Source organism: Podarcis bocagei (assembly GCF_964188305.1).
Source record: "Podarcis bocagei genome assembly, chromosome: 5".
In the NCBI taxonomy this organism is placed as follows: Eukaryota; Metazoa; Chordata; class Lepidosauria; order Squamata; family Lacertidae; genus Podarcis; species Podarcis bocagei.
Window position 1 is genome coordinate 59,791,299 of NC_138129.1, and position 26,036 is coordinate 59,817,334.

At 40.1% G+C, this 26,036-nt stretch overlaps 1 protein-coding gene across 4 annotated transcripts in view; it reads right to left on the reverse strand.

Annotated features, from left to right (window-relative positions):
- The window catches only part of SSBP3 (single stranded DNA binding protein 3), a 172,549-nt gene that overhangs the window by 45,057 nt on the left and 101,456 nt on the right, over positions 1-26,036 (reverse strand). For all 4 annotated transcript variants that reach the window (XM_081195423.1, XM_081195422.1, XM_081195421.1 and 1 more), the window contains exon 5: positions 2,297-2,386. In XM_081195423.1, the coding sequence (XP_081051549.1) occupies positions 2,297-2,386 (90 nt within the window). The remainder of the gene's footprint in view (positions 1-2,296; positions 2,387-26,036) is intronic.

Genomic DNA, 26,036 nt, shown 5'->3' on the forward strand with positions numbered 1-26,036 from the left:
GTACTGCCCTAGTTACAAATACAGAAGTTCAAGCAATATCCTTCGTAACCTGGAAAGGACCACATTGGTGTGGTGTGCATGTCATGTTAAACCAAGGTTTGCTCTTGGCTTATCACTTCCTGTATGTTTGTTTGGAGGCAAACAATTCACAAGCCTGGTTTCACAATGAGTCACATTTTGGGGCAGCACAGCAGCAGCAGCGGAGGAGGAGGAGGAGGAGGAGGAGTTAAGCACCCGTGATCTCAGCAGCATGTACCAGCACACTGCTCATTTACATTAAACTATAGTTTACTTTAACTATAGGTTAATACAGGGTTCCCAATATGGTGCCCATGGGCTTCTATGTGTCTGCAGAGGACTTCTATGGTGCTGAAATCATGTCATCATCTCTGCGCAGATGAAAGCAGGCTCAAAAGTGTGTCTGGTTGAACCCTGAATTTAGATTTATACTTTCTAAATCTTATTGCTGATTTTTTTATTTGTACTATGTATCTCTGCCCCAGCACATTCAGACAGAGGGGCAGATTATAAATACCTTTAGTGAATTTATATATATCCCAAATCAAAATGGCCAATACTGTACCATCTAATTGATTTACTGCTTAAAGGTTCAGCACAGTGTCAGCTTGTTGAACTGTTAAGTTTGGAATACTTGCCCCCAAACAAACAAAAATCCTCTGAAAAACATTGACAAAAGAGGATTCTTTCTATCAAACATCTACATATGCTGTACCCAAGGCATACGAAACTTGAATTGCTGGCAGATGTTCCCATCTCACATCTTCTTTCACTTATTTCCACCAATATAAAAAACTCGCTTAAGCCTCTTTTAGTATCTCAGAACCAAGAGATTCTCTTTTTCCAAGTACGCACATGTCCTACAAATATATTATTCATTTTTTAAAAAAATTAATACAGCAGGCTAACAAGCCCCATCCACAGAATTAGTAGTTTTAGCATCGTAATCCAGACCATATAACTTTGATAAAAGTATTCATCGCTCAATACTTTTTTCCTTGCACACAGTCAGTAACTCAAATAAGGTAAAACATACTTCCAGACTACAACCAATATTCATAACTTTTCATAAAAGATTCTTGCTGATATGTAGCTCTGAAATACTAAAATGAACGTAACTACCGATGACACTGGTAATCAATTAAACCTATGGCTTAATATTCACGTGTCCCTTTTTAATTGACCATTGCCACTCATTAGGATGAGGTATCCCAGTGTTCGTGAATTTAAGAAGGTGCTATCCTTCATGGTTACAGAGATTAAAATGTATACATACTAGTCACAATATGCCAGGTTACAAGAAATAAAACGGCAACAAACTAAACTTGCTACTTATTAGATCTTATGAATTCTATTGCTTTAAAAATATTTTTAATGAGTTGGCAGAAGTTTACAAATATTGGGGATTAGCAGTTGCAAACTTAGATCATGTAAGTGCTGGAAATCCTGTGCCTATGTGTAACAACAAAACCACCACCATCAATGTGTGGCTTATATTAACTGCATCCTGCAGCTCCCAATGTATCCAACATGGCCCATAAAGGAAGCTCAATTTGCCCAGCCATAACATAACACAGAGAGGAGGCATTTTGAAGAATTAAAACCTGTTAAAAATCCTGATTGCTTGAAAATCACTGTTAAACCCCGTTCTCTTGTTTCAACCATAAATGTCCTTCACCTTAGGTGTTGCTCACAAAACTATTACTTGGAAATCACATAAGGCTAAAGGGAAACTTTGCTAAAAGAAGGGAAATTTCAAGGGGAAATGAACTCAACTCCAACAGGCAGATATTGAGATACTGGCTTTCTCTCTCATTGCCATGACAGGCTGGATGGGTTTCTGCCTGTGGCGAGAGCTTAAGCTGGTTTTGTTAAAAGATTTCAGTGATGGCAGTTGGAAAAAATCAAGTGGTTAACCAGAAGGAAAAGAAGAAGAATCCAAATCCTGAATGTTTTGAATTACACACAAGCCTGTCATGACCATGACCAACAAATAAATATATATATATATTTTTAAGCAGATTTGGAAAATACTGAATTGTAAAAAAACAAAACAAAACGAATCTTGCTTTCCAGACCAGAGAAAGCTAACACATACACACTGCAAAAACAAAGGTTAAGGGAAACCAAGCAGAATATTACAGCTAATTGGGTACTTCTGGCAGTTTTGTTTAAAAAGTGTCTCTGAGACTATGATGCATCTGTAAACTACTTAAGAATCCATTCATGCTCATGCATGCAGCAAACAGCAACAAAAGTCAGGAGAGCCAATTCTTACCTGAAAGAAACCTGGAGGAATGGGTCCCCCTGGCATTCCATCATTTGGAGGAATGTTTCCAAGTACTGGACTTGGTGCTGCAGCTGCACTCTGTACAAAACAAAAAAAATACACATATAGATAAACAGCACTGATTTCAGGTCAGCTGAAAAGGAAGTCAACACACATCTCACGGCTCCATCAATTAGCACATAACCAATAACCAATACCACCATCATCAAGCCTACCCAAAGGAAATCAAACACTTTGCATTGTAAGAATGTGCCATTAAGACTAATAGAATGCCAATGGCTGCCATTCAGATTAATGTGCAACTGGGAGTCTGGTTCCGTCATCAAGCAAACTTGTGCAAAAAAAACACTTTTAAGGCGCCGTTAATGGCAGTAACTGCAGCAGGTTTCAAAGCTAAGCCACCATACTGAAATTCCCAAAGCGTACCCACAGTCAAAGGAGGTGGCAAACTCCTATGTTTTGAGCAGAGGGTGTGTGAAGCACAATCTGATACCTCTGTTACAACATCTGGGGTCTTCTTCAGTGTAAGACATGGTTATTCATCCAATAAATAATGAGTTATCAGCCATCCCACTTGTTCTTGTTATAATTAAAAAACTTCATGAATATAAATTCCAGTTACCAACATCTTGAGAAGTGTCTAGACGTCTGCTTAAACATGTGAATGTGTATCTGTGGACTGGGGCACATATGAAAGTCCCATCCGCACTGTCCCAGTGTGGGCTGTCCTGTCCACTCAGTTCCTAGCCTCTCCTGTGCTGATGTTCTCATGTGCTCATGCTCAAGCAAATGTGAGTAAAAACCCCTGCAGACATTTCCTGCTCTGGAAAAATATACTAACCACCACAATTCGCAATCTCATCTAAATGTATCAGAAGCTGGAAATGTTCATTTCTGCTTCATAAAATATGAGATTTTGTAGTGAATATTTCAAGCAAAGCAAAAAAAAAGTGTTATGTGTTGGTTTTTTATTAATTAATTTTTTTATTGGAGATTTAAGATATGCTTTCATTGTACAGTATGACAATGCAAACAGCAAGTATTCCCATTCAGAAGCACAATTTTAAAAATAAACAATCCAGATTTAGAATAAATACAAATCAAAATAACTTAAATTGTTTTCCAGATATGTATATTGGCAGGTGATCAATATATAAAATCAAACTTTTAATAAAACAATCACAATGTTAAAAAATATGGGGGCGGGGGCGGAGAGAATAAATAAGGTTTAAATCAACCAGATCCATTTGTACGCTGGCAATGGGCACTGCCCATGTTATTTAATATTTGTATAAACCACAAAATCATACCAAACAGAAATAAATTTATCTATCTTATTCTGGCCTTTCAAAACACTTAGTTTGCAAGTCCATTTTTCCAGTAAAACTATATCCCATATTATATAGGACCAGTACTTTATGGTGGTCTCTCTAGTGTCAAGCTATGGGTGCCATATAATTGTTAACTTCATACCTCTTCCTTCCTTCCAAAGTAGCACAGGGCAGGCTTTTTGCTTCAAAATCACCCTACAAGGTAGGTTCTGAGGTATGCCCAAGGCCACCCAGAAAGCTTCATAGCTGAGCAGGGAATATGAATCCGAGTTTCCCACATCCAAAGCCAACATTCTAGCCACTTCACCACACTCTGGCACTCAAGTTTCCTTCTCCTCCCACAAATTCTGACCTTTACTTTAATTCCCCAGATTGTCCTCATTTGATCTTTGGCACTATTTTATGAGGTTTATATGGGATTTGGGGGTAAAGGCTTGCCCATTAATAGACCCCAATGTAATTTCTTAATCATATCTGGAATTATACTAACCAAACCAAGTAATTTTGTAAAGAACAAGCCTAGCAGCTTCCTAGTTAAAGCAAAAATAACGGCAAAAGTTTGGTTTTGCTTGTCCCCGTCCCCCCCCCACTTTTACTAAACAAAGTGAAGTCTATACCAAAGATGAATCATCACCCATCACCCATATTGTGTATATGGTCAGCACAACTGTTAGCATTGACTATTTCACTTTCTATTTTTGAAAGTGAAAAGGATGCCAAGTAGCAAGACAATATTTGAGGCATAAAGGAAAAGGCATGAAACGAAAGCTAGTGTAGTTGAGGGCACAGAATGTAATTTTTACATAATCGACAGCAGCATAACTATGGAAATAAGAACCTATTTGCCATTTCTAAGCCACCAATCAGCTTCAGCTTTTCATCTATGGAGTTAAAAACACCACAGATTTGTGCACCCTTAACTAGCTCATGACTCTTGTGCTTGCACAAAGCATTAAAGAATGGTTTCGCATTATGAAGATAAGCAACAGTGAGCCACAGACTTGTGCACTCCCCATCCTCCTCAGGCAGCTGCAGCTCAACTTCATATGCTAAACCATGTTTGTGCAAACTTGGGTGTTTGCCAGTTTTTTGCTCTAAAAGAGGATAAAGAATCCTTCCCTCAAAATGCACCATTACTGACTTTCAGACAGAAATTAATCGGTCATCACCTGTATTCTGTCTCTGTCTGTGTCTGTCTGTCTCTGTATTAGGGGTGGGGAGGAGATTTTTACATACACACAAGAGGAAAAATAATTTAGCTCAGGAGGAGATGCAAAGTTCCAATATATCACATGGTTCAGACTTCCACTGGGTAGAAGAAATGGAAAGGCTGAATGCAAAAAGCATTAAAATGTATGGGATTCCATTTTTTACTATTGTCCTTACACACCAGATCAGTAATTCTTATACACTGGTAACATTTGTCTGAAAGAAAGCCTCTCCTTACAGCATTTGTTGACCACCCTAAGTAATTGACAGAAGGTCTTTATTCCTTAGAAAGAGACATAATCTGCTTTATAGACATAATTAAGCATAGCCATTTTCTTTCCCTTCAACAACTTATGACCAAAATTCTGGGATTCAAGGTGTATTGGTATCAGTTATTCCAGGTCCAACAGGTGCAGTATTTTTGTCAATAAAAATAACATTTGACATTCATTAAAGTGCGCACATTTACCATTTATGTGCTTGTATACTGAAAGTCCTGTCCAGGTAGTGCAAACATTTCAGTTTAATATCTAACTAATGCTGGCAGAGCTGTAACAAACCACAAATACATGGTGGTCATGTTTGGCTGTTTACATTTTTGGATAAAACGTGTTTGATGTTGCAGACACCTTCGCCGGACAATCATAGGACCCTGGAGCAACATTACAGGATATCCTCCCAGGGCACCAAGCAGAAGCAGTATGCAATCAACTACTCATCACCTTTCGACAGTTGCCAAAGTAGAAATAGCTATATACTGCAAAAGTCAAAAACTACTCAATGTTAAATTTTGGTACAGAAAGATATGGGAACATCTCATCTTGGGCAAACTGGCACACCAAATAAGATTTTCTAAGAATGGTTTAAATCAATAGTATTGACCCCTGGTATCCATGTATAATAAATTCAGGGAGGTCACTCCTGAATTTAGCTTGACTAATATTTACCAAATCATTATGCACTATTTGAAATATTGAATCCTTGTTTTTGCTTGTCCAGGTTCATCTCTCCAATTGTGTAGTTATTAATTTTTTCTTGTGTTTTAAAATTTGTTTTTAAAAATCCATTATTTAAAATCTTAAAACAAAAAAACCTTTCAACAGGGTCATTTGTAGCTCCTTTGCCTCATCCTGCCAGGATGGAGTAGCAGCAAAGTGTCATAAAAGTTTGTCCTTTCCATTTTCAGTTCCACACCAAAAGCTACTAGGAAAAGAAGGAATGCCTTTATTGTGGCACAATGAGATCTGAATAGGTGCCCTTGTATTACAAATAGAACAATTCTAATCACCATACTAAGATAGGCGGAATCTACACACACATAAAAAATGTTGTGAAAATGCTTTTTAAAAAAAGTTTTGAAAAACACATTGAATTTGTCATAGCTCACTGTCGCCATCTAGTGCCACATTTGTATACTGCACTTTACAACACACTTAAAACGTTTTATTTGCAGCTGTGTAGCTGAGTCTATAGACACTTTCTATACTAATCCAATACAACCATCTCTGCTGTCCCAAAAGTATTTTTCCTCCCAAAGGACTGATCAAATCTGCTGACAAGTTGTACACAAGACACTTTTGAACCATTAACTGTAAGCTTGATTTAAAGGAAATCTGCAAGACTTTCTATATATTTCCTGTACACTTTTTCCTTCTTCCTTACCAGGTATAGAGGAGGTTCTTTCAGCTGGGGATGGGAGATGGAGTAGAGGAAAAAAATATGTTTTTTAAAGCTTTATTATAAATTCAAGTATTACTGGTTTTGGAATGCTAATGGATAGTGAATAATCTAGTGGAATATCAGAAGCACAAAGTACAGGAATACTGATCAAGAAGGGAAAGGCTTTTAAAAATCAATGGTGATTTCAGAAACACCTGGAAGAAGTGATCTTCTGATGGGGTAGGGATGCATGCAAAAACTCCTAGACTAAATTAATGGCCAAGAAAAATTATTATCCCAAGTGTGCATATTTGTATGTGTTTTAAGAAAAGGGAAGGGTAGGGGGAAAAAGTTGTAAACCAGTTGGGGGACAGTAAAATAATAAAGCAGGCACTCTTTTTACATCATAAAGTTGGAAAGACAGGGAAACAAGCATAATTTCTCATTCCTTTGTAGGCCATCTTAAAAGAGCAAGCAGAAATTTTATTCTAAGGCCACTAAACATAGTGTAACTTCTCTGTAAAGTGAATGAATGGTCTTAATGAAAGTATGTCCAGGATCCAGCTCCAAACTGCAGTATACTCAATTACATTTTTTTAATAAAAGCTCTCTATCACACAAAGTGCTGCTCTTCCAAAGACAGCAGGCATCGCAATAAAGCTGCCAGCCAATATTTTATTGTTTCAGGAGATTTCCAGCATACTATAATCCCTTGCTGGTGAGCCTCCCAGAGTTAAATAGATCCCCAAAACAGCTTAGAATAATGCAGTTCAGAGACTCTAAAGTTCCACAAACCATCTAAACATCGGGGGTGGGGGACAGAATCCTGCACACTGTATTTAGCAGTGCTATTTATAATGCAAAGTTTGCCAGTGTAAACTAGCAAAGAATATAGTATTCAACGTACTGCTGGGCAGAAGAAGAAGAAGAAGAAGTAGTCAAATGTATAGATCTACGGTTAATGTTCTTCATCTACAATGGCATGAAAAGCACCCCGGATATGCAGCCAAGCCATGGAAAACGGATCGCCAGGTATCCTGGTCCCTTTGTGTGGTGTGCACAACCTCTCGGCTTGGACATATTGCAGACGCAGCAAGGCATCTGTTACATTTGCTGGCTGGCCTGGAATGCCCTGCACAGCTGCCAGTTGGAATGCAGGGTACAATGAAAACCTCTTCTGCTAGCACAGGCATACCTCCCATCAAATCGTGGGAGTTATTTTTCCAAGATACACACATGTCAATTCAATACGCATTGTGGCACTTGGTTGGGACTTAATAATTAAAGGGCCCACCAGTGCCCTGAACAGAATGCAAAAGCAAGAATCGCATCTAAGAGACCTGATGCATTATTCAGAAGGATGGAGTGTGGCATTCTCTCTCCCTCCCTCTGCCCCCCCCCACCCCCATGCTCCAAATGGCAGTTCATCTACAAGAGCAAGAGCAAACCTCCAAATCTATGGGCTCTGGATGGAAAGTGTCAGGAAGGCCAAGGTAGCAAGTGAGGGAGAAACTCGTATCAGTGGGTACCAACTACATGTTAGTGTTACATCTAACATGGCAAGGATGGATCTTCACAAGATCACTGAACTTTCCCGTTCCGTGTTACTTGAAGGAATCATCCATTTACCCTGGATTAGGCTTCTCTCCTGCATAAAACTCACCAGCAACCGGGTGCACAGGACAGTGTTAATTGGCGGCGGCGGCAGCTACATCGAAGCAGACAAACTGGATCCTACCCACCCTGAAAGTGCTTTTCTGGATAAGGAGATAGAAGCCGGGCATGCTGCAGGCAACCAATGCCAGTCACTTTGAAAGGAAGACACCACAAGGGATTATCACTCCTGCATGTAGCTGAGGGCCAAGACTACACTCACCTGAAAGTGGCCAACAGAGGGCGTAAGTGAAGGATCTCCCACTGGGAGAGAAATTGAAAGTTCCGAGGTGAAAGCTGGAACTGTCTGTCATTTTCTGTAGGGGAGGGGATTAAGAGCTACTTTTGTACAGCACTCTTGTGCACTGCTTTTGTACTTTAGACACCTTGCTGCTTATTTTCTTCACTCTTATTTTCAGGCTTTTGCTGCTAGATATGTACACTGTTTCACAGTTGTACCTGAGATAAGTAGGTAGTAATTTATGTTGTGAGAATCACTTGCTCACTCGCGCGCGCTCTCGCTCTCTCTCACACACACACGTGTATTATAACCACATTTATGTAACTGTGTTAATTTTTGTATTGGATAGATAATATCCTCTGACATATACCGCCTGTTTTTTAAATTTGTTTAATCGTTTTTTCGATACAAACATCAGCCGCAAAAGACACATACAACAAAAACCATAATAACAACACAATTTGACAGTTCAGATTTGAATACACTGATATACCTACGACTACACCTTTCTAAACAATATTTTCCCACCTCTCTCTCCTCCCCCTACTTCCCACCACTATCCACCTTATCACTTAAATATTTGTTCCAGATTTCTTCATATTTATCCATTCTTATTTTGCGTTGACATGCAATTCGTTCGTATGTAGCTAATCTGTCCATATTATCAACCCATGTGCTCAATGAAATTTTTTTGCAGCTCTTCCAATTAATCAAAACAAGTTTTTTTGCTTCTAATATAGCACGGTACATCCATGTTTTTGACCCCTTGAAATCTCCCACGTTGACATATATTGCCTGTTTATGTTTTATGTTGCAAACCGCCCTGTGGTTTTCTGACAAAAGGCAGTATATAAATTTAATAAATAAATTAAAACACACCAGCAACAGATCCTGTGAGGATGATTCCTATGTACAAAGTGCTGCACTAAGATTTGGGATTGTGACATGTTTCTGAAAGAAACAGTCTTTATCACTAATGTCATAAGATAACTAGGGGGAAAGAAGTCATGCTCCATTCCACTGGTCACCTTATCATCATATAAGTAGACAACTTCCCTTCGTAAGGTTCACACAGCAACCAGGATGCTGTATAGGAGGGACAGGGTTGAAAAGCCTTCTTAGAAATAGGGCAAGAATCAAAAAAGAACCTGATTAGGCAATTCTTGACTTTTGTCTGACACCCTTCATACTAGAGGCTGCAAAGGTGGAGAATGGGGATAAATGGCCAAGGCAGAGAAAATCCTAGAAAGAGGTAACAAACAGTTAACTAGCTAAGTGATCTGAGGTCAGAAAAGTGAAAGAGCAATGTATTTTATTAAATAAATTATGCAGAATGTAGTGAACAAAGGCGGAAGGATGAGAGCAACGGGATGAAAAAAAGCTCAAGCCAGTAGAGAAGATTTTAGCTGGATCACATCAAAGCGTTTCAGTTAAATGCGTTGCAAATTTAAGCAGGGAAAACAGGTAGAGAAAAACAAGACTCCACAGCAGTGCCTGGTGGCACAATGTTATATCGCATGTACAACACATATAAATTGCTTTTTCTTTGCCAATCTAGCGGAGTCCTTGTTTAAAGCTTGGAAGGGAGGGAGTTGGGTCACATCTAAGAGAAGTGATGCCAAGAACAGAGTGTCACAATAATGGGTTGGAAGAGTTATACCGTATACATGTTATATTTTATAACGGTAGTAAAGTAGCAGCCAACTTGTATCCTTTCCACACATTTTTCTCTCCTTACATAATATAATTCCTTAACTAGGAGAAGACATCAGGTCTGGCTATAGTATCACAGGTTATGATGGGGACTAGCAGGTAAACAGTTGCAGTAAGCTTAGCAAGTCTCTTAAGCTGCTTGATCAGCTCAAATCCATCTTGATCAGCTCAAATCCATTTGGATCCATCAGAGCAATGGATCCAAACTACAAGAAAGAAGATTCCACCTAAACATGGTGGATGGTGTTTCCTGCTTGGCAGGGGGTTGGACTCGATGGCCCTTGTGGTCTATTCCAACTCTATGATTCTATGATCATTATGAGATTGCATGAGATGTTATTGAACTTGTTACTTTGAAAGTTCTTTGCCAATTCTCTAAATGAACTTGCACCACCAAGCCATTCTGCACTTCACAGGCTGGAGAGAATTTGTGTTGATGACTTCTCTCTTTGCACCCTGAATGCTCTTCAACATGCCTGAAGCAGGGATATCCAGGCATTATTCTAACAATTTAGCTCATAAGAAGACAGTGCAAGACCCTTGAGGATACTTCTTTGCTAAATCTCTAGAGTAAAGGCCTGAACAGGCTCAGTACTACCATGCCACATGGTCTGCCAAATGTCAGGCCCCAAAATTCATACTACTGTGATATAATATGAATATTTTTGTAACAGAATATGATTTTAAAAATGGGGGGTGGGGAGGAGGCAAAGCTCCTGTAAAGAGGGTTAACTGTGCCCAATAAATGATCTCATTATTAAAAACACCGTGCCCCGAAAAAATGTCCAGCAGCGATTGCAACGGCTTGAGCCATTTGGTGCACCTGGTGGAGTTACAAGACTTCTGGGAAACATCATTACTTTGGGGCAGAGCTTAACATCTGCATTTGTGGGAGGTCTGACAGATTTCTGCAGGATGGGAGACAAGGTTCAGAATTTCTACTTAGCTGTAAATGCAAAGTAAATTATGGGGCAGTTTCTGACATTCATTAATTATATTTTAAAAATGAACCAGCACAGATAATGATGAAAATCTGGATGGATGAGTTCTGCTTCCAAACTTAGACATGCAGTCAACACACCGGCTCGGTACACTCCAGCAGATGCCGTCTAAGCCTTTAAATCGCACACTAATTGTGCTAATTGAGCTAACAGTCGCTGTTTCGTCTCCCAGCCCTGAGTCAACCAGCGTCTTCTGGTACTGCTACAGAGATCCAAGCTGTTGGCTTTAGTGTTATTTTGTCAGCCATTAAATGATTCATCAGAGTCATTAATTGATTTATTACTGCTGCCTGCAAGTATAGCTTTGCAAATAAAGAATGATGTAGGTCAGAATGCAAAAGAAATTGAACAAAACAACACAGCGAGGAACTGGATGCTTAAATAATCTGTAGGAATCCCACACAGAGATTTTTAAAAAAAGTTATGGGGGCAAAGGGAGTTAAGTGGAGGAGAGGAAAGATGCGCCACTGTTTGACTCCAACATGATGGAATCTACTCAGCTACCCAACTCTAACCTTCAGCTGCATGCAAAAGGCATCATGAGCTGTCGCGAGAGCCCATAGCCATCCAAAGAAGTGATCATTTTCTTCTGTTAAATGATCCAAAGCTGGAAACAAAGTCAAAAGGATTCCACAACAGCTGAAGATGGTTTGATGTGAAAGGACCACAAAACCAGGTTTCAGACATGCATACTAAAAAAGAAAAGAAAAAAATGATTCCATTTCTGTGGTGCTTTCACAGCTGACTAATTCATCATGAAGACTGCAGACAGTGGTTACATGCAGCAGGCTAAAGAGCCTCATTTATTAAGAGCAGGGCTCCTCCTAATTCAAGACCCAGTCAGAGCAACCTGGGCATTCTCTGGCTGAGAAACACAAAACACAACTCTGTCTGCATTCTGACACTAGTAAATCTGAAGCCTTTGTAATTAGATGCAAAGTCCAGACTATGAACCCATTACACAACTTTCTTTTTGTGCCCTCAACCTATAAGATAGTTATAGTAGGAATCTTGTGCTGATTTTGATCTAATGCAAAGTGAAGGTATTTATAATCAACTTGGACAAAGAAGTGGAGGAGATGCTCATGAAGATCTGCAGACATCACCCAATTGAGCAACTAATACTTTCAGAAGCAGAATCTGGATCCAAGATGATCGCAGCAAGATGGAAAACTGGCCCAAAATTAACAAAATGATTTTTAAACAGGGATTAATATAAAGTTTTTCATCTGAGTAGAAAGAGTAGAATAGAATTCTAGGTTGTGTCACCAGAAGTAGAATGTCCAGAGTAATGTCCGGAGTATTGGTAGTGTCTACTCTATTCTGCTTTGGTCATACTTCTGGGCTGCAAAGTTTAAGATGGATACGGACAAAATGGACTGCAGACAGAAGAAAGTGATAAAGATGGTAACAAGGAAGATCATGTCATTTGAGGAAAAGTGGAAGGAGATGGGTATGTTTAACTTGGAGAAGAGATGTTAACAGTCATCATCAGATATCTGAAAGGCTGTCAGATAGATAGACCAAATTAATTGTATGTTGCTCTGGAGGGTAGGACCAGAGCCAAAGGGTTCAAATTACAAGAAAAGGAATTTAGACTGAACATTAGGAAGAACTTTGTGATGGCATGAGTTGTACAACAGTGGAAGAAACCGTCTTGGAAAGTTAAAGGTTTTCAAGCAGAGGTTGAGTGTTGCCACCAGCCAGGGATTTTGTAGTAGTAGGTTTCCTGCATTGGCAAGAGGCTGGGCTAGATGAGAGCTGAGGTCCCATCCAATCTTTTAATTTAGGATATTCATATACAGCTTTACACAAATGGACAATTCATTCCACCCCAAGGGCTGCACTGCAGCCTCTTTTTATTTATTTTTGTTCATTAAAGACTAAAAGCAACAGCAATTTGCATAACATTTTAGAGCACTGGTCTTCAACTGGTGGGTCGGGACCCACAAGTGGGGTCATGGACTGATTTGAGGTGGGTCACAACAGGAGCACTGCCGCCATGCAAATATCTGGTAAAAGATGAAGAAATGGGTCCCCAAATGCATGCTTGGGTTAAAGGTGGGTGCTGGGTATGAGAAGGTTGAAGACGACTGTTTTAAAGAGCATTGAAAGTGCTTTCCATTAATCTTTGTAACAAGCCTGTAAGGTTGGTCAGTATTATAATCCCCACATTGCAGATTTTGGAGGGAGGCGAGCATGGAGAAGGGGCTGAGAGGAAGTCACTTGCCTAAAGGCCTTTAATGAAGCAAGATTTAAAATGGGGAATTCCCCAGTTCATAGTTCAGGCTCCTAAACTACTACACACCAGCTATAGACAGGTGGGGTTATGAGTAAGTTTCAAAACAACAGTAAAATCCATTTAAATAAAGTAAGATCAGAGAGTCAAAGCACAAAACAAAGCACTTGCATGTCAGTACTGCAGGTCTAAGACAGCAGTGGCTTAAGATACTGCATGCAATTAGAATGGAAGAACACTGCAAGGTTTTCAGCATTACATTTATTGCAGAGGGTGCTGCTGCAGGGGAAAATAGAAACTTTTCAGAGGTTTCCATGTGAGGCTGCAACACTGATGCTGGACTCCAGTTCCAAGAACTCGTACTTGGACCACCACTGGATTTCTCAAACCTCATACTGCTTACACTCAGGCGTAGTTTACACACGTGACAAAACAAGGTGTTACTTTGAGGCAGTGCTATGGACGGTACCACTTCAGGCTACAGGTGGGGCAATACCACTTTTGAACACTCCACTGCATTAAAAACACGCTTTCCTACAAGCAAAAACAAAAAAAACCCTAGCACATCATACAGAAGGATTTTAGTCCAGCCCTGCCTTTGTCAACTTGCTGGGATTTGTCTGTTTGTTTGTTTTTCTAAGATGCACTCAGAGCAGCTTCTGGCACCTGCGGTCTGAAGTGGTACAGTCCACTCATACCAGCTTAGGACTCTACCACTTGATTCTTCCGCAGGCCTCAGAAATAATTAGTCAAGAGCCATACAAGTGGAACACAAATTATACTTCCCCCAGCCTGCCATTTGTAATAACCTCCACAAAACAGGAATTTCTATGGCTCTCTGGTTTGAATTAAATGTTGGCTGCTTAAAAGGCCGGGGGGGGGGGGGCCTGCGGTGCAGAGACGGAGGTGCCCTCATGCTAAACATTCTCTTAAAAACTTCCGGAGGTACAACACAACCATCCTCACCCAGTCCTGACAATGTTTTGGTAGAGTATCTGGAGTGTGTCATTCCACCAGAAGGCAGTGATGTAATCTCCACAGGAATGGTTATTCTGTTCTTTTATCTCGCACCTCACTCCTGGTGTGATTTACACATAGGCAGACTGGGGCCTGCTCCGTGGAAGACAAACAGCAGTTCACTCTCCAACTCCAGATTAGCTATGAAAACAATTTGCCTGTGCTTACACAGAAGCCCTACTCTCTGGAAACCAGCCAGGCTTGGGGGAGGGCAGGGGAGGGAATTAAACAAGGCCCATCTAGCCTTTAAACTATTATGAAATGGGAGGATTTCGGTGCCCTGCATTTCAGCGGCAAGCTAATAGTTCTGTGATTTTAATCCAAGGAAGAAGAGGAGGAGCTCTGACATACAGAACCACCGACTGAATACAAGCTCTGTCCCTGCCTCACTTGAATAGAAGGGAGGATTTGGATGGATCATATGAAAACTGAAAGCTCAGTTCTCTAGAAATTGTTCACCTGCAGCTTATCTATCATTTCTAGAGCTCGGGTTGCTTTACAATGGCACGTTTAATTTAATCCTTGTAACAACTTTGTAAGGTATGTTAGGAATAGTGACTCGTCAGAGGCCAGATAGCGAGCTGCCTCCTCCCCCCCACCTCACCCTGAAATTTTCATAATATAGCCCCCCCCTATTAACAATGTGTAGAAAAATCACACTAATATTAGCCTGCTGCACCGCTGGCTCATATTTTCCCAGCAATGCTACTATCAGAAGATCCCACTACTATCAAAAGGCACAACTAAACACCTTTGTGGAAGGAGAAAATGATACACCGAGTTTACAAGTCTCTGGCCCTTTCCTCCTGGCATTTTGTTGCTGTGGTCCACTTGCTCTCCTTTGCTTTCTGCAGAGCTTGCTGGGACCCTACACTGACTGGACGCTCCAAGTCTTGGCAGAGACTTCCTATCCATGGTTGTTTATAGAGGCACCTTCTTTTAGAGATGTGACGGCCATACTCAGCCTCCAGCTGTTTTGGGACTACAATTCCCATCATCCCTAGCTAACAGGACCAGTGGTCAGGGATGATGGGGATTGTAGTCCCAAAACAGCTGGAGGGCCAGGTTTGGACATCACTGTTTTAGAAAGTTCCGGGGATACAGATTCTGGCAGCCATAATTAGTTTCAATTGCTTTCAGATGACTTGGTTTAACTCATTTTTTTCTTCAGGTAAGACCCCCAATCTCCACACACAACCACCCAAAATTTAGGTGAATGGTTACTGAAGTGAGTGTGTCATCTTGGCGATGGCACCAAAAACGTTGCCTGGAGCAACATTTATGTATTTATGTATTTAAGCATATTTTTTATAGCTTTCCTGGGTTTTGATGAGGTCTCAGTGATTTTTTTTTCATTGTTTAATTGCATTTGTTTTTAAATTGGACACCACCCTTTTTTAGTGAAGGGTACTAATACATAGACCGAATAATTAAACTGCAATGTTGTGCTAGGTGTTATACAGACAAACAAAATGGGACTGCAAAGATCTTACAACCTAAGCACAATACAATATATTAAGCCAGCAGGCAAAAGAAAACGAGCTTTTCTTCAAGCCTCTCAGCAGCGTAACAAGAAAGCAGTAAGATGGCCTTGTGGCTGTGTTAGCCCTGCAAAGAACAATACTGCTGCAGAAAGAATTGAAAATGTAACAAATAAGAGGTGGGTATCCACAGGATTACCACGAACTTGTATCCTTAATTATGCTGAGAAGCAGGTAAAAAAAAAAAAACAAATTTCCTTCATCCATTGTATAATTTATAAAAATATGAGTAGAAAGTAACTTCCAAATCTAACTATAATGTGTACCAGTCCATGAGAAAGCAGTATTTTTATACACGCTGTGAGCAGAATCAACTTAGACATTTTTTGCCTGAAGCAGTTTGGGGCCCTACATGATCATCACCATTATTATTATTATTATTATTATTATTATTATTATTATTATTATTATTCCAATCTGGAATAAGAGGTGCCTCAAGTAACAATGTTAGATCCAGGAGTACCCCCAAGCTACATTCAGAACAGGCTGTCTTCCCACCTCCTGGACCTGAATATATAAAACGTCAGTCTTTCCAGGATTCAGTTTCAATTTGTTGGCTGACATCAAGCCTATCTCTGCCTCCAAACACCTGTCTAGCACCTCAACCACCTCTTCTGATTGAGATGGGTGTCATCCACATATTGGTGACCCTGCACTCAAAGACTCCTGATGGCAGCTCTCAACATATAGATGTTAATAGCATGGGGTACAAGATGGAACTCTGCATGACACCATAGGAAAGCTCCCTTTGCATTGAACAGTGCCCCCTCCCATAACTACTTTCTGGAAATTACTCTGGAGGTAGGAGCAGAGCCACTGCAATACAGTGTCCGCAACCCCCACCTCCCTGAGCCACACCAGAAGGAAACAGTGGTCAATGGTATCAAAAGCCACCAAGAGGTCAAAAAAGAGGTCTAATCCGATGCATAAAGCTTTAAGCCCCATCTGTGAAAATGATCGGTATTTAAATACCATCCTTTTCATATGTCAGCCCAACCATATTTTATAAGTTCTCAGGGACCAAGCAAGAATTATACAGTCATACTGTGAGAACAGACTTTTTAAAACTATAGCACGGAAGAGCTTGTGTTGGAATGCCAGTGCTTTCTTTAAGAAAATGTGCTCAGCTTACGGTTGGGGGGGGGGGGTTATCTCCTAACCACCTGCTTTGCTCAACCTGAGATCAGATCCAATTTGTGTGCCTCTTCACGTATCACCTCCAGGAAGAAAGGTTGTTCAAGCCACATTCTGCTCTTGGCTACACATGTGGAACCTCCCTGGTCCCTTCAATAAACTTAGCCTAGGTGCAATGATTGGAGTCAGTGATACGGTGGAAAGCAGGAAGAAACCCGACAGTTATCTGAACTGTGTTTACTCTTCTGGGTTAGCTTGAGCTAAAAAATATATATATTCAGCATTTGGATTATATGACAAAGTAACAAATAGGACTAGGCAAACAGAGTTATGCACTGCAGTGACATGGTTTCTACACTTGCTTTTCAAAAAGGAAATGCCATGTACAGAAACATGGTCAGAGCGCTTATGGAAAGTAACAATTACAGTGGTACCTCGGGTTACATACGCTTCAGGTTACATACGCTTCAGGTTACAGACTCTGCTAACCCAGAAATAGTACCTCGGGTTAAGAACTTTGCTTCAGGATGAGAACAGAAATCATGCAGTGGCGGCGCAGCAGCAGCAGCAGGAGGAGGCTGCATTAGCTAAAGTGGTGCTTCAGATTAAGAACAGTTTCAGGTTAAGAACGGACCTCCGGAACAAATTAAGTTCTTAACCCGAGGTACCACTGTACTTTAGACAGAGTAGGATGCCCACCTGACAACTAACCGCTAAAAAGTATACAGCAGGGTTAAATCCATGGCCCAATAATTTTACATCCGTGGTCCCAGGCTAAAGAGGCTAAAGACAAACATATAGTCCTTATAACAACAATATTACTGTTTGGAAAATGTGCCCCAACCTACAATATAATGGTTAAAAGAACAAATTGGCAGTCAATAAGGAAGTTTTTTTAAAGGAAGGCTTTTCATGCCATCCAACAACAAACACAGCATCCATTAATAAAGCAGAAGAGAATACTTGTGCAATGCAAAGCCTATCACGGGTACTGGTAGAAATACAGAATATAGAAAATTTCATTTCTGGTTCTGCAGCATGTGACAAAACCTTTGTCATATCACTTCACCTCTATCCACCTGTAAAGTGGAGTTCATTTTTGTGCTACTTTCCCAAAAGATACAAGGATTGATTCAATTTACTGAAGCACTGTAATTAAACTTTCACATGCTCAGGGTTAATCTGTGCAGTTTAAATTTCATGCCATCTTTGTTACTATGAAATGTAAAAGGCAGAAAATCCAGTCAAGGTTTGGGTCTACAGTACCTGGCAACGCTAGTTGTAATCCTATGGTACCAAGTCACATTTAATCAACCCACAAATAATGGCTTGAGCTGTCTTACAGTTCTGAGCAGCATTAATAAGTAAATAATTGGTCTGTTTGGCAAAAACTATCCCAGATATATTTACAGGATTAAAGGCTTCTAGTAGCAGATTGATTAACTGTCCCTCTATTTAAAAAAGAGTCACTGAAAGATGCCTGCTTGTTATTTTGATAATTTACTGGAGTCTTCAGTTTCATTACCTCTTGTCCTGTCTGAAACAAGCAACAGCAGTATTTTGCCAGGCAATAAGCCACTTAATGAAACAAGTTGTTTAGTAAATTCACTACATGCATCTTTTTATTGAGCTACATAATACTTCTAGGTAATAGTGGTAACTCTAAGCCATCAGTAAAGCAGTCTGAGAAGACTAAACAGAGGCTACCTAGGCCTAACAGTTTTAAGATACCTGAAACTGCTTGATATATTTTTTTTTAAGGTACCAGACATGTAACTCTACATTTGCCAATTGTGACCTTTTAGGCCAGCTCCCCAGGTCAGTGACCTGTTTATTGAAAGGTAAGAATTTACAGACCTGTACCTAGCACAACCTGAACGGTTTCTGCTATGTCTTAAAAGCAACCTTAACCACATTAACTGAATCAGGTATTAACAGAGGGCTGACAAGGTTCTCCTTACCTATGAAGCCTCTTATTACCAACAGGTCTGAATTCAAGTCTAGAACCACACATGTGTTATTAAGAACTTGTTTTACTCATGCAAACACCCCCCTCCCCAAACATGCTTCCAAGAGAATGTGACTAAAGACAAAAGCTGTGGATTAGTCAATGTATTCCAAGCAGCTATGTGAGAGCTTTCTTCAGCTTCGGTTCTGTTCTGGAATAACTTCTTGCTTGGGGCAGGGGAGAGCAGCTCAGTCTCTACACTCATTTAACCCTTGACCTCCGCCCTGCAGCTGGGGTGGTTTGCTGTCAGTCACAATATTTGTGAGTGAAGAAATGCAGACAGCTACATTAGGTATCAACCCATAAGGCAGCCCATTTAAATCGGTTTGAGGGGAAAGCACACACTTGATAATGGATACCCTATAGTTTAAATCCTTAACCTGGCCAAAGGAAATTTTCCTGTACCTCCTCTCTTCGCCCTCAACATCGACTGGCATTTCTTCTCATCTTACAGTGTGAAAAACAATTCTGCATCTCTTTCAAGCATCAGATGCAAGTCTTTTTGCAAAACAGGCTGCAATGGAAATGAGGAGGCATCTGGGCTCGGTCCACCCATTTAAGGCAAACCCGGTCATGCAATAAATCTGTGCGCATTTGGCAGGACCTGCTAAGCAGCTCTTAAATAGTACTTTCTCTCTTTTTTAAAAATGAATTTTTAAATTAAAGTTTCCATTTTCGATTTCCAAATAAACAATTTACAAACTTTAAAATATCCAATGACTTCCCTTCTTCTCCTTCCATGGTTCATTTTACATATCATACATCCCTGCATATTTTACTATAAACATTCAAATCAGTTTTCCACTTTTACATCCATCAAAAAAAGTTTACTCTGTTGAATTTATCTTAGTGCTGCCAGCATTTTCAGCTGTATACAATTATTTTCCATATATTCAATAAATGTTTTCCACTCTTCTTTAAAGGTATGTTCTTCTTGCTCTCTTAAAAACAATAGCGCTTTGTAGTCTCTCTTTTAGTACCCACAGGTACAGAAAGAGGCAAGACCAGGAGAAAAACAAGCAACACTCCTGATGAAAGCTGTAGCAAGTGCACCTTTATTGTACACCATTTCAGTAGCTGTTGGTTGTGAAGTGGCTTATACATCTGCAAACATACGCCAGTTCTGCCATCTCTCTGTGGTACACAGCAGTCTGGATATCAGAATTTTTATCTGCAGGAGATTGCTGCATGGGTTGGATGTGGGGGCCTGGGACTCGGTTACCTTGAGGTCATTTTTGGAAGTATGTTTTATTGGGGGAACTAGCTTGGCCTGCAGTATTATGGGCACTTTTGTCCCAAACTAAGAGACAAATAGCAATGACAACAGAAATTCATTTTATGAAAGAAATGTTGGCCAAAAGGGAACGCAAGTCGCTGATGCGCACCAGAGAAGACTTGACACAACAAGGAAGGTGTAAGCGGTAGCATGCCTCTTGACTGTTTAACCTCCTACTATTTTGTACACGCTGACAAGCTTACAGAGTAAGTACTTTAGCAGTTTAGATAAGACAGTCTGTGAATTTGCACCTTTAGCTCAAAATGCTCTGCTCAAGGGTCTTTCGTTCAATCTCCTATTTGAACAGTAAGGGGCAAATAGTGCTTATTTCAGCACTCACGTCCCTTTCATTCAATCCCCCTGTCAGGATAATCACAAACTGCCATCCCCACTGCTTCTTTCCCCCGTTACAAGTGGCACAAAGCAAAGCAGCTTAATGGGTCACTGTGCTGAAAATTGAAGTTAACCTCATAAAGTATGGGTATATATTCCCACTTGAATCACAAGCATAATTCTTGGCCCTTGGGGTCTCTCTGCTCAACCTCACAGACCGGTTGGACAAGCAAAGTTTGGTAGGCTTTTGTCTCACCCCACCCCACCGCCATGTGCTTCATGTCTGGGACAGATTTTAATGTTCCAAAGGAAGCTCAGCACTGACCTTATTGTCAAATAATACGGAAGAAGAGCAGTCTATTAAATAACATGCCAGGCAAAAACTAGGTGCTACTGCAAAGAGCCAGTGTGGTATAATAGTTAAAAGAGTCAACATAAGGCAAATGGAACATTTAAAAGTAACCTACAATAGTACAGCAGAGGTAAGCAGGGAGAAGGACAACAGTGTCCAAAATATCTGATAAGGGTGTTTGTATTCATCAGCATAAATTTGTCTCAGCAATGACTAATATCCAACTGGCTCTTCAAAAATACCAGAGGGTGCTTTTGTCCAAGAAACATATCCTGAGGGTACACACTACTACAGACCATCCCCAGCAGAGATGGCTGGGTCAGATTGATAATATCTCTGCCCAGTTTTCTTCCCAGAGTCTAGACTACAAAAGCGTAAAACAAACGACAACACTACGGGTCAGGGTTTAAACAGACTGCACAAACAGGTAAGACTGAATTTAAGTGGACTCCTGTTAAGCCTTTTCATCTCATTAAAGCTGCCTTCATCTTATATAGTGAGGTTTTAAATTTAATAATAGAACACTACCACACCTCATGCTAACCCGATTAACTTTAGAGTAAAGCACTATCTTGGCCATTTCATACAGATCTAAGCAGGAGATGGGTTTGTTTGTTTTTATTTCAAAATTCATCTCACTGCCCTGTTGGGTTAATAGTTCCAGCGTACTTCTGCCTGGGCTGCGCTTGTGAAATTACCAACACTTTTTTTTTTGCAACATTCACTCCTTGAAAAGCCTAATGAGTACTTATGCTGCTGCATATAAACAATTCTCATATATATATATATATATATATATATATATATATATATATATATATTTGCTTTCGTAGATTTTCACGGGTACAGGAATGCAGGTTTTGGTGTCTTCGGGTGTCTTCCCGTGTAAGAGTTGGGGTGTCTAGGCGACGTTTCGACGAGGTCTCACTCGTCATCTTCAGGCTGGTGCTTTCGGCTTCTTGTTACTGGAACAGAGCCGAAAGCACCAGCCTGAAGATGACGAGTGAGACCTCGTCGAAACGTCGCCTAGACACCCCAACTCTTACACGGGAAGACACCCGAAGACACCAAAACCTGCATATATATATATATATATATATATATATATATATGCAATATAGCAGCAGTTACGCATAACCATCGTTTAAACAGTCAAAAGCAAGAGTAAAAGCCTACATCCCTGCTACTTTTCAATTTCTAGGTCTTTTGTGGCTCCCAGCAAGGACAGCGATTGAGTAAAAACTGTTGCCAACTGCTTGCTGTACCCACAAATGGAGGTTTTAATCTAATTTTTTAAATATAATTTTATTTCTAAGGGTCAAACACGAAGGTTAGTTGTAGAAGTCATAGACCTGTTGATAGACCAGGCCCCAGGCCCAAAGATGATCTGAATAGTTGCCCTATCACTACATTCTTAATTCATGGTAAACTTTTATATCTCCTGATCTTCTAACCATGGTTAAAGTTAGGGATGTTCCACTCTCCCATTTTCAGCATTAATCAGAGCATTGCATTATATCTGCACAAACATTAATGTTAACCATGGTTAGCTTTAACTAGAATTTAGAAGTTCAGTTTGAAGCTGGTTTGTAAATTCTGGGATAAAAAGGCAATGCTTGTTAATGATCACCTTATTACAGATGTCACGCTTCACCATGGCTAATTCTGAAAATATGGGTGTTATGAAAGAGTTGAGAGAAGATGAAGAGAGTTCAGGAGAGCCTCACAACAAGTTCCCAATTGCTTAAACCGTGGTTAGAAGTCCAGAAACATTGGTCCAGTTTTGCTGTCAGTAATGTGCTCTGTTCCCACTCCCTCCTCCTCTTTTTCTGCTCTTCCTGCTTTGCTATAACCATAGTTTGCATGTGAAATAAAGCAAACTCTAGTTACCCACAAACCATGATTGGCCTCCCAACCAGAAATGAAAACCATGGAATCATATTGTATGGATTCAGAAGTGAAAAAAGACAGGAAGGAAGAAATGTGCAAACACAAAGCAAGTTCCCAACCACGGGCCACAATGTCTAAACCCGAGCCATTATGTCTCCGACAGGCCTTTATGGCCAAACTTCAAAGGCATTCATCAGCACGCAGTTGAAGGATCTTGTATATAAATAAAGGGTTGGGGTTTCCCTCCCCCCAGACAAAATTTTGCACAGAGTTTTCAGAACTCCTTTAAGACAGGCTGGGATACACTGTGAATGAAATATCAGGTACTTTGGAATAATTTCCACATTAGCGGCAATACTGCTTTACTCTTAGATGTGGTGCTAATAGCCTGTAACTATAATAATTAAAATAGACTGCTACACTCTTTCCAACTAACATCTAAAAGCATGTGTTACAATAAATTATGAATAGTGCGCACATAAGTTACACATAAGTCTCCCTTTCCCTGCCAACTGTTGACACACACAGCTTAATCCTCTCTTTCTGAAACACACTGGAAACATGAAGAACAGCTATTTGAAATGCAAGTCCTAAATGTTCTAGCAGTCTAATTAATCATACTGCTCTATCTACCTCTTGCTGAAATTTACTCTTGTAGGAGGAACTAGATGACCAAAATTGGTTTTGCCAAAGTCTTTAAGAAGCCAAGCGCATGAAGGGTATTTTCATTCAAAACTGCATCTAAATTTACAAATACGTATGACGCACTTGTATAAGAAGCCATAATTCAGGGGTAGCATACGTGCGTAGCATTCAGAGTGGTTCCAGGTTAGATTCCTGTTGTCCCTATTTAAATGAATCTCAGGTAGCAGGGCTTGGAAAGCCATTTGCTACTCGCAATAGATATTGCTGCTTAGAGCTGACATTATTGGGCTAAATGAGCTGGATATCTGACTCAGTATAAGGCTAATTTGTTCAAAATTATACCTTTGGAAAGACTATTCCAGGTTAGAAGAATTGTTCCCAAATTAAGGCATCAGATATGAACAGCACTTGAAAGGACAGGGGTTTGGACCAAATTTCAGCAGTGAGAATCATCTGTTCAGCCACCACTACAGGCCTGTCCAGACATAAAACTCCAAGAAAAAATACAACTTTTTGCCACAAAAGCTCCACCCACAGCACCAGTATATTGATATGTATAGAAGTGTATAGAATTATACATTGGGAAGTTTATAGAATTATGGCAAAGTCTCTCTATGATGAGCTATAAGGTCCAGCATTACATGCATGGGACAGATTTGGTACCCAAAACAAGCATCAAATGTTAGCAGTCAAGGTAACACAAGGCGCAAGTGATCAATTTTGCATCTTGGTTGATGGTAGGTCTCCTGGTGCCGCCACCACATCATACAACAAAACCAGTGCTCTGATAAAAGTTTAAAGTTTCATAGTTACAGTTGGAACAGTTTCTTTCGTGTTATGCCTTCTGTACAATTCAAGTATGGGTGGGCAGGGGTACCTGAACCATCTACATAGATAAATTTTATATATAACATTCATTCATTTACTCACTCACTCACCCACCCACCCTTATGTTCCAGGTCAAAACACTGTTAAATATTGAACATGATTATAAACAACGGTGCCTTTGTTACCAGCAAAATATTTATCTTAGTGGTTCTTTTGAGCACACAGTAACTTTTAGAAACATTGATCTAATGCTTAGAAAAAAGAGATGTGTGATTATTTTCTAGTACCTCTGATGTATGTGTGTGTGTCCATTATTGCGGGTGGGAGACTGTTGCTACAGCCCCACCCCTTTTTGATTAAAGATACTGTAATATGCCTGTAGTTGATGTGGTTTACCGATATGAAATAGCTCAGTTGGTAGAGCATGAGACTCTGAATCTCATGGTCCTAAATTTGAGCCCCATGTTAGGAAAAAAATTCCTGAACTGCAGGGCATTGGAGTAGATGACTCTATGAGCCTATGAGGGGCTTTGAGTTGCCGTGGCAGAAAAGTGACCGATAAATTTAATAAATGAATAAATAATAAAAGCAGTGTGGATTTTTCAGTACCAACACTGTAAATTTGTGTGTGTGTCTGTCTTCCTGATCTGGAACTTTCCTGCAGGGGCTTATGAGGGAAGGGTTAAGAAGGTTTTACTGAGGGGGAAGATTACTGACGAATATAAATTCCATCTTGAATTTTCTAATGATTTACAATTTTATCAGATTTACAATTTTCCTTCCCTGACAGTCACAGACCTAAGCAGCCATTCCAGAGACAAGTCAAAGGCTTGTCCCTCAAGTCAGTTAGAGCTCTGATTTTATTCTGTTACAAATAAACTAACCAATACATTTTTAAAAAGCTAACAATTTCATAGTACCTCATGCTAATACAAGGCCTATTTTCCTGTTTCTCTTGTAAAAAGTAATCTGACAAGGCAGCTACACCAGGACAGCTTCAGTTTTCACACACACACACACACACACACACACACACACACACAGGCTTCCCTCTTCACCATTAGGAAACCTCTCCAGTCATTCACAGTTTTGTCAATGGCTCTTGGTGGTATCTCATGGACATACACGTTCAAAAGCCTGGCAGTGGTTACTTGCTAACATTTACAAACATCCTTGTACAAACATACTGAGACTCTCTGCTGATCTTGCTTTGTCTAAATATATCCCAAGGAAATAGCTTGGCAGGGTTGTAAAACTTCACAGCAACCAAATTAAAAGGGGGAATGAACATGAACAAGTGTAAAACAACAGGAAAAGAAAAAAGGAAGCCTGCACACATGTACACACACACACACACACACACACACACACACACACGGGGAGAGAAATTTAAGGCACTGTAGCCCTGCAGTGTTTGAAAGCTTTGAGGAAACCACTTGCTTGTTAAGTCATGTTAGCACATCAAAATCGAAAACATTACAAAGAAATTTGCTGCAACTTGCATTCTATGGAATTTAAGTTTTGATGTGCTCTATTCAACAGAGCTGTCGTGTTCTGGAATAAGAAACATAACAGGTTAGGTCTTTAGCAGCATCCCCTGTAGCGTTTCTCTTCAGCTGTCCTCTCCCCCACCCACATGAAAGCTGAAAGTGGAATAT